General features: G+C 48.7%; 1 protein-coding gene across 1 annotated transcript; it reads right to left on the bottom strand.

Annotated features, from left to right (window-relative positions):
• Positions 1–1,480: 1,480 nt before the first annotated feature.
• Positions 1,481–3,745, bottom strand: LOC146271932 (XK-related protein 4-like). The gene has a single exon (XM_084708168.1). It carries the CDS (start codon positions 3,415–3,417, stop codon positions 2,728–2,730), a length of 690 nt encoding a protein of 229 aa, XP_084564294.1. The 5' UTR covers positions 3,418–3,745; the 3' UTR covers positions 1,481–2,727.
• Between the last annotated feature and the right edge of the window lie 5,952 nt (positions 3,746–9,697).

The following is a 9,697-nucleotide window of genomic DNA, read 5'->3' as shown; positions in this document are numbered from 1 at the left end:
GAGGCTGACAGCCTCAGAGGACAGGAGAGGCAGACAGCCTCAGAGGACAGGAGAGGCTGACAGCCTCAGAGGACAGGAGAGGCTGATAGCCTCAGAGGGCAGGAGAGGCTGACAGCCTCAGAGGACAGGAGAGGCTGACAGCCTCAGAGGACAGGAGAGGCTGACAGCCTCAGAGGACAGGAGAGGCTGACAGCCTCAGAGGGCAGGAGATCAACTCTCTCTCCAAGAGCTTCCTCACACCAGGTCTAGAGAACTCAACGAGCCTCGCTTGAAGAGCTGCCTGCACCTTGCTGCGTAACGTGTCCACAAGTGGCAGGGAAACACTTCTGAACGTGACAAGAGGGAGAGAGAAACACTTCTGAACGTTACAAGAGGGAGACAGAAACACTTCTGAATGTTACAAGAGGGAGAGAGAAACACTTCTGAACGTTACAAGAGGGAGAGAGGAGGGTGGAGGGGGAGGTGGTTTGACAGAGGTTTTCCTCGGGTCGAATCCAAACAGAGAGGTGGCAGCTATCTTGACAAATGGCTGCAGCTGGTCGTCTGTAAGGAGAGCAGCGTGTGCTCACAGCGACCCCCCACAGGGCTTCGTTCTGGGCTGTTAAGAGATCTGACTGGCTGTTAGCAAACACAGAGAACCCACAGCTAGCTAGCTGGACCATCTTGGCAGTCTTTCAGCACATCTGGAAGACAGTAATGTCAGTGAAAGGTGTGCTGCTACTCTGTTTTCATATGCTGCTAAGATGTCAAACGGGCTAGCCCTGCCAGACCCAAGGCTAGCCCAAACGTTGTACAAATTTTGAGGCCCATGAAGAGATTGCAATTTGCCCCCCTCCCCACCTCCTCCCCATTTTGATTATGTCTGTTTTTCGAAGGCCCTCCCCCCCTTGGGGCACTGAGTAGTCAGGCCCACTTTCCCCCCACTTTGACCCCCCTGCTAAGCATTGTCCCAACGTTACCCTACAACACTACCATTAGATCCAAAAGCCAACTGTGGTAGCCCATTACTGCAGCTCTGCATGGTGTCCTGTTGACTAAATAATGACTGTGAGAGTTGACAGCTGCTTAGCATTTTTACACTGATAAATATGCAACACCTGGCTTTTGCTTTTTTGATAGGCTAGGCTACGTTTTGCTAGGCTAGGCTACGTTAGGCGTGCGCAGAGGTGAGTTTGGGCCCATTTGTAATGCAATCAAGTGTGAACATAGCACAGGATGGTGGTGTAAAGAACACCATGCAAAACTATCTCCTAGCTGGTGTGTGTGTGCGCGTGTGCGTGCGTGCTTGCATTCAGTACGTTAATTTTTCCTTTTGTATATAAAAGGCACGGTCCACCCAAACGACATCCATCTCTTCGCTGTTCAGATAGCACAGACACAGCCCTGATCTTATTTTTCCACAGGTCCAAATTCAACGTGGTCAGAAATAGCCAGGGCGGAGGTGTGATCTCATCACCTTCATTAACACACAAGCTATTTATACACGGCTTCTCCCGGCCTGCATGACGTCAGGCGGGGCGGGAGACTACGAGCCCCTTCAGAACCATGTGCACACAACGTGTCACAACAATACTGCCAGCCCTCAGAGGATACACACACACACACGCATCCACACACAGACACACACACATCCACACACAGACACACACAGACACACACACATCCACACACACACACACGCAAGACGTACAGTCACTGAGGACTAACCTCCTATCCCACTGAGCCGTGTGATACAAGGATGATGAAACCTCAGTCAAAGGAGAAAGTGAACAGTGATCAGGCTGAGGCCATACTCACACACACACTCACACACACACTCACACACAGGCTCACACATATACACAAGGTATCACACACACGCATGCTCACACACACTTCCAAACGCACACCCATTCTTACACGTGCAACACTGAAATAATGTTAAAGTGTGTAAGGGTTTCTTGTTGTTCAGACTGTCAGTACTTTTGAGGCTTCTGTCATAGCATGTGCAAAAATATCAATTTAACACAATCGAAAAGGCTTTCGTTACGATCATGTGATCTGATCATGTGATTTGAAATGAAGTCAATCATACAAAGGGGAACTGGCATAAAACTGGCTTGGCCCAATAATAACCAATACGCTCACAGCGTGTAATGTTCACAGTGCTTTGTATTCTAAAAAGTTCAAACTCAATCCAAAGACTAATGTATTCATAGCTTTGACCGACACCAACCTATGTTGTCTGTAGACTTAATTTAAGGCTCTTCCAAGCCAACACATGCAGTCTTGATATCAGGGTGTGATTGCATAAACCTAGGTTCCTTAGCCATTGACCATTAATAATTGATTGGTTAATAAATACTCCCTTATGCCTTATATGGTAGAAAGGACTATTCTGGTTCACGTTTGTCACAACAGCGCACCCTAACCTCATCATCTCAAAGCACTCAATATTTTGATTAGCGACCCCACTCTTGAGCTAACACAGGGAGAAGGTGCAGGCCTCGTATTCATCCGTTACCTGTAGCAGATTAGGGCTATTTATCCATCAAAAAATACATATACGGTTTATGGATACATGTATGCGTATGAACACGCTAGTGTATTTAACTCTTGCATAGGAGAGGGTTCGCTCTATGCATAATGATGCTGCTGTATGCATTATCTTACGTGCAGTAAGTACACGAGTAAACTATACCAACACCCACTGTATTCATTGTAAAATACCGTAGCCTCCCGGGCAGGCTAAACGCTGCTCGCATACCTCCATATCTGGCCGAGTTGCAAGATGTGGATGAGGGATTGCACGACCCAAATGAAGATGGAGCAAGACGACGACCTCTTTTTATTAGTCCGGGTGGTCGTACTGCTGTTGCTGTTGGTTGTGGTGTTCTTGCTGGCTGTGGACGCTTGTCTCTGAGGTGTGGACGGGTGGGCGCCCACATCGCCTTGTGAGGCAGAACCGCTGAGCAGCTTTCCGTCCATGTGGGAGCAGTTTGCCGCACCAGTGGCGCTCTCCTCGGTACTGAAATCGTGAACGAACCATCTGAAACTGAATGCCTGGACGGAGAACGAGCCGAGCACCGCAAAAAATAGCGTCAAACCGAACCACCAATAGTCGCGGCGCAGGTAATAGTCGACCGAGAGCCAAATGTCGGTACCCACATCGGCGAAATAGACTGTCACTGCGGCGAGAATCCATAGGCAGTCCCACACCGTATATTTTTGCTGCTCCCTTCCTAGTCGAAGACACGTCGAATTGGGACCACAACACCGCGATTCCCCGTTCACAAAGTCCGTATCTCCGGTCCCTGATTCCGGCTGGGATCCTGGAACGAGTCCTTGCACTGAGCCCGAATGATCCGAATTTTGCAAAGGCGTGAACGCTACATCGCTTTTCTTAATCTTCAGCACCCCGTCCGATTTAGCGGCCATTATGGTATATTTCTCTTTTCTCCTGCCGACACCGTCTTCTTTTCTCCTCCCGGTTTCTCGTATCTCCCTCGGCAGCTTCTCTGTCTCCGGCGAAGAGAGGTTGGGCTGGGCAAGCTTCGCTTCCGCCTGCTACAGCCACAGCGCCGCCTGCTCATAACAAAGCGGCACTGCCGCTCAGTAGCGGGTACGAACCATATGCTCTCCCATGGCACACGCTTAAAACTATGACATCATTGCTTTGCAACTCTTTCTCAGTCGCTCACCGGTGCACAGCACCTCTAAATAGCAACGAGCAGGCTACACTGGAGGCTGGTGCAAAATACTCAGGAGAAAGATCATTCAAAAACAACCTTTCATCGTGTTTACCGACCTTAGTCAGCGTAGCCTAACGGGCTATCAGTTTACAAATAGGCTATGATTAAATATCTTATCTTAAATAAATAACTTGTCTTCCCTGTATTATCCATAGGCCGCAGCGGTTATGGACGGATTGTGTAAGACTTGAGAAGAGTTGCAGTATAAACGAACGATAATATTAACCCGTTAAAACATTATGGGGCACTTATGATTTTTTTCTGTGTGGCCACGAAGACATAATACGTTTGCTATAAATAACTGGAACACTAAGTGACGCACCATAAGCACGTGTTGATTAGGTGGAAGAAGTAGCCTACTTAGTGTATTCAAAGCCCTGAATGAGATTCATTACCATAGCGAGGACTAGGTCTGGTGTTCTCTCTGATGCCCCCCTCACCACAACCCGCGTGCACAACGTGCTGCATGAAACCCCTGTTGAAGAAGCTCGAGACAAACGGTGGCATGTCGGCTTGCGGATTGTGCTAAAGGTTATTCATTTAGCAGACGCTCTTATTCACCTGGGTAACGGGAAGAGCTGGCAACACGGAGTATCTGAGATGGCTCGAAGCTGCGAAGGGTCGCGCTATTGACACGCCCTCCCAACGGACCGCTCGTATGACCGGGCGTCCACGTTAATACAGCACAACTACACACAGCATAGCAACCGGCCTCCGCGCAACAGCATTCTAACAACGCAGTGAGAAATCGAGGTTAGTAGCATACATCAGCTGCTGTAATTTGATGAAGGTCGAAATGAGTGGCAGGTCTGCTTGCTCGTGAAAGCGTGGGCCTGATACATGGCCATCCAACATGTCTCTTATTGGCTCAATGTAGAAATCCAGTAATCTTATGGAGATATCTCTTATTGAGATACTGCCACAGACAGCCTATATCCCTCCCTCCCTGGCCCCCTCCCTGGCCCCCTCCCTGGCCCCCTCCCTGGCCCCCTCCCTGGCCCCCTCCCTGGCCCCCTCCCTGGCCCCCTCCCTCCATCCCTGGCCCCCTCCCTGGCCCCCTCCCTGGCCCCCTCCATCCCTGGCCCCCTCCATCCCTGGCCCCCTCCCTGGCCCCCTCCCTGGCCCCCACCCTCCCTCCCTGGCCCCCTCCCTTCCTGGCCCCCTCCCTTCCTGGCCCCCTCCCTCCCTGCCTCCCTCCCTCCACGTCAGTATTCCCAGTCAGACAAGGTCCATCAGTGGGCCAGCTCTCCCCTGCAGCAGGTGCAGGAGGCCTGGTCAGGCTTGAGAAGCTTCACCATTCATCTCCATCAGGCCTTCAGGGCGCCACGACGACAGAGGTAAATACCTTGGCGTGACGCGCGGGCCTGGCCCATTTCACAGCCTGCTGACGGGAAGATGAGTGGTCTCCGCTTCCTGGGTCTGGCTGGAGGCTGCCTCTGTCACCAGGCATGGGCCCGTGACCTTCCATTCTCCCCCCTCTCGACCTCGCCTCTGGTACAGGTCCTCAACCCCTCTCCACCCCTCTAACATCCTTACCCCCGCTTCATCTCACCTTCTAATAGGTCCTTAACCCCTCTCCACTTGTCCTATATCTTTACCCTCTCTCCTTCTAACCTCCACTCTAGGTCCTTAATCCCTCTCCACTTCTCCTACATCCTTACCCCCTGTCCATCTCACCTCCACTCTAGGTCCTTGACCCCCCTCAACGTCCACTATACTTCCTTTATAGTTCCTCATCTCAAGTATACATTCTCAACCTCTCTCTACCTCACCTTCACCACATCCTTAATTCCCCACCACCCCAACTAACCTCGTGAACTTACTTACCTTCCATTTCATGTTTGTGTCACTGCCATTTCTCCTCCTCCCCTCCCCTCTCTTTAGTCCTCCCCACTCACTCACACACACATTTTTGTGTTATATCATGAGAAATTCACTTAGTGAACCATAAACCACTGGTGAGGGTCCCTGGTATGGGACATGTTAGTTATAGTGAGTAGGCCGCTGTGTTGATAAGACATGCGCTCCCCATGCAACCACAATGTAATTACTGCTGTCGACTCCTATCGATCGCAACAGGCTCCGCTCCATTCTGCTCTGCCAGAAAGAGAGAGAGAGAGGGGGGGGGGGGGGTAAGGGGAGAGCGAGAGAAAGAAAAATTGGAGAAAGAGGAGAGAAATTGAAAGAGAGAAGTTGGAGAAGGAAAGAGAGAACAGCTAAGAGAAAGAGAGAGAAGGATGCCTTGGGTGGAACCAGCCATAAATCCCTTCCTAATGGTTCAAACACAGAGTTTCTGACATGACAGCAGTTATTATGTATGACACTATCGGTGATACTAGATACATATGTCCATACAAACCTGAGATTTCTCTTTTTATTGAAAGGGAATGGATACTAAGTGGAAATTAGTTATTTTAGTGAAATCGATTGATGTCCTTATCATCAATAAGCCAGAAACGGTACGGCAGTAGGCTTTGAGGTTTGGGAAGTATAATATACATTTCATGTTGTGTTCTTTTTATTTATTCAGTATCGAAGTGACGAAAGCGCATCACAAGAATGGAAATACTAGTTGTACCTGATCACACACCGGTTGTTTTGAGGTTGAAATAGGAAGCTGAGATGACGTTGAACTATGCAAAGAGCTTCTGTTCTTTCTGAAACCTGGACTGGAGCCATGGAATATTTATAGAGCAGCACTATCTGAGTCTTGCACGTCACCATGCCCGGCCTTAATCCTCTTTCTCACTCGGCATATTAATTATCCCACTCTCACTCTGTCATGAATTGTAAAACAGTTTTTAAATTAATTTGAAAACAGACCCAGAATATCTGACCTTCCAACCTCAAATGTCACCCTGGACCCTGCCCAGAGTGCATGGTCACTGTCTGTTCTCGAGTCAGTTAAGATGCGAGGAGTGATTCTCTGCCTCTCAGACCTCCACCCCTCACATGTCATCTGTCTCTGTGCAAGACATGGGCAGGCATGCTCAGGTGTCATCACACACACGCACGCGCACACACACACACACACACACACACACACACACACACACACACACACACACACACACACACACACACAGCATTCACAGGTGGTACTTATGAATTTCGAGGTTTAGGATCGATGTGCAGGTCGTGTATAAAACATGATGGCTGGTTCTGCTCTTCATATTGAATAGATTTGAATTCCTGAGTGTGATCTGTTTGTCAAGCACAGAAGGAAGGACGCAATCTTGCACAGTTAGAACATGCCGGTTCTGTAGTTGCCCAGCAACACATCTGCGTTTCAAAAGAGTGAGTGTTTGTTCAGGTGTTATTATATATGTGCCTATGTGTGTGTGTGTGCGCTTGGATGTCTGGTGTGTGTTTGTGTGTGTGTCATTGATACAGTAAGTGGGCCAATGGCCTTCCCCTGCTCCTTCTCCTACACCTTCTCCTCTTCTCTCCCCTCTACCCCTCCACTCTCCTCAAGAACCTCATAACTCCTTAGACAGACAGACTGGAGCCTCTGTGTCACAGCAGTGTGACCCTGTCAACCGAACCCAACAACTCTTGTCAGCAGAGGAGAGGCTGAGTGACGAGAGACTGAGTGGAAGGAAAACTTTCCAGAACTGGGTTAACATTTCTTGGTGCACTGGGGCATTACAACAATAGGCGTCACACTATCACACGAAAACATTAGTTCAGCTGAACAAAAACTGAAAATGAAATGGACAACTCCCAAGGAGTTTGTCAATGGGAGCCCAGAGCTCTGCATAAGAGTTAAATAATATCAAATTGATTTGGAGAGATGACAAGCTAGAGATAGAAATGAAAAACCGAGAAAAAGACAGAGTACAAGAGAGAGAGTGAGAGAGAGAGAGAGAGAGAGAGAGAGAGAGAGAGAGAGAGAGAGAGAGAGAGAGAGAGAGGGAGGTGGGGGGCAGAGAAAGAAAAAAATTGAAAAGGAAAAGATTGTGAAAGGAAGAGATCAAGACAGGAAGTGGTCTTCACCGTCAGTCTTCTTGTCAGGAGTGGGTGATGTCAGAGCTCACCGTTCTAGTCCCGCCCCTTACTCTAATCCCGCCCCTTCCTCTAATCCCGCCCCTTCCTCTAATCCCGCCCCTTCCTCTGTTCTGTCTTCTGGCTCCCCCTGGCATGGCACCACATTCTGCCTGAGCTGTATGTACAGTCTCTCACAGGAAGCACATTGTGTGTCTGTGTGTCTGTGTGTGTCTGTGTGTGTGTGTATGTCTGTGTCTGTGTGTGTCTGTGTGTGTGTCTGTGTGTCTGTGTGTGTCTGTGTGTGTGTGTGTGTGTGTCTGTGTGTGTCTGTGTGTGTCTGTGTGTGTGTGTCCAACGGATGGCGCAAGCGTTCATTTGCTCAGGCTTAATTGCCATGGCATTTTAAATTAGATGTTTTCATCAGTAAACAAACACACACAAACACACACACAAACACACACACAGGCACACACACAGGCACACACACAGACACAATGATGTATGCATCACTGACATTTTATGAGGAAGCTACTTATGAGCCGTCAACAATGTTACACTGTGCTGTCTGTCACCAGAGAGACTGTACAACACAGTACTGTACCAACACATACAGGCATCCTGTCATGAGCCCGAGTTCTAAATATCCCTCCACTACGGCATTCTTAAACGTCAGTTCACCAAGGCCTTTATTGAAGCCATCGTTCAAAGCCAAAATCCTGCCACAGAACTGTGCAAATGTGTACAAATTACAGTTCTACTGGGTTTATTTAAAGTAATGTGATGTTTCCCTGTTCTACACCCTGACCCGGTCTCATCTCAGTCTCTCCTAGATTGATTAGACACAGGAAGAGGAAATGTGCATCTAATGTGTCTAAATGTTGTGGTGTGCATTTGAGCATGTGTGTGTGTGTGTCGCCTGTGAGTATGCGTGAGGCGGCGTCACGCCTGGGTAGCCAGACCCCACAGGCGATCACAGAGTCCACCGCACGGGATGGGAGGAACAAGGATGACCTCACTAAACATCCCCCGGCTTCCACCTCTGTACTGTTCCAATATCTCTCTCTTTCTAAGACCTCTGTACTGTTCCCTTCTCTATCCCCACTTCTCTCTCTCTCTCTCGTTCCCTATCTCCCTCTCTTTTCCCCTCTGTCTCAGTTTCTCTGCCTCTCTCTTTTTCTCTCTGTCTCTTCCTCTTCCTGTCTCTTTCGACCCCCTCTCTCCCTCCGCTTCTTTCCCTTCCCTCTCTCTCCTTGTCTTCCCCCCCTCTCTCTCTGGCTGGCTGAGGGAGCAACATCAGGTTGTGCATCTCTGTGTTTCATAACTCCTGTATCCTAATGAAGCTTCTATACAAATGAACATCATATATATACTGTATATACAGTATACTGTATATAGAGTGTATACTGTATATACAGTATATATGGACAGAGATAAGGACATAGAAATACAGTGAGGACATCTTATCCACATTATTCTACTCCTGGTGTCCATTGACTCACACTTCTCTCTCTACTCAACTTGCTTTACTATGAAGCAAATACTCACAAAATGGGTGGAAATTGATTTTCACCTGTGTAAAAAAAAGAAGAAAAATGCATGTGTATATATATTTTTGCTCTGACACCAGAGCCAGGTGGACAACAGTTCCTGATTGCTTTTCCAACTCCAGGATATTCACATCACCCGTGCCGATTTTTACCAACACTATCTTCCCTAGACAGCTGCAGCCTGGTTGCAATGCAAAGCTATATTCCGTCCCGCCCTTCGCATGCACCTGGCGTACACGAGGCAGGCACTCCCTGCCTCTTCAAAGTGAGGACAGGCTGTGTTAACTACAGGAGGACAGTGTCGACCACAGAATAGTCGAGAACTTCAACCTTTCTGCACTGGTTTTATAATCCTGTTTTGAAGCGGGTCCTTGCTCCAGGTCTAATTGGTAAACTCAGCGCTTCACCTCCTTTTTACCTCACACCGTGTGC

The sequence above is a fragment of the Hypomesus nipponensis genome, chromosome 10 (genome assembly GCF_054491055.1).
Source record: "Hypomesus nipponensis isolate SF chromosome 10, ASM5449105v1, whole genome shotgun sequence".
Classification (NCBI taxonomy): Eukaryota; Metazoa; Chordata; class Actinopteri; order Osmeriformes; family Osmeridae; genus Hypomesus; species Hypomesus nipponensis.
The sequence above is the reverse complement of the archived record's forward strand: the minus strand, read 5'-3'. Positions and strand labels throughout refer to the sequence as shown.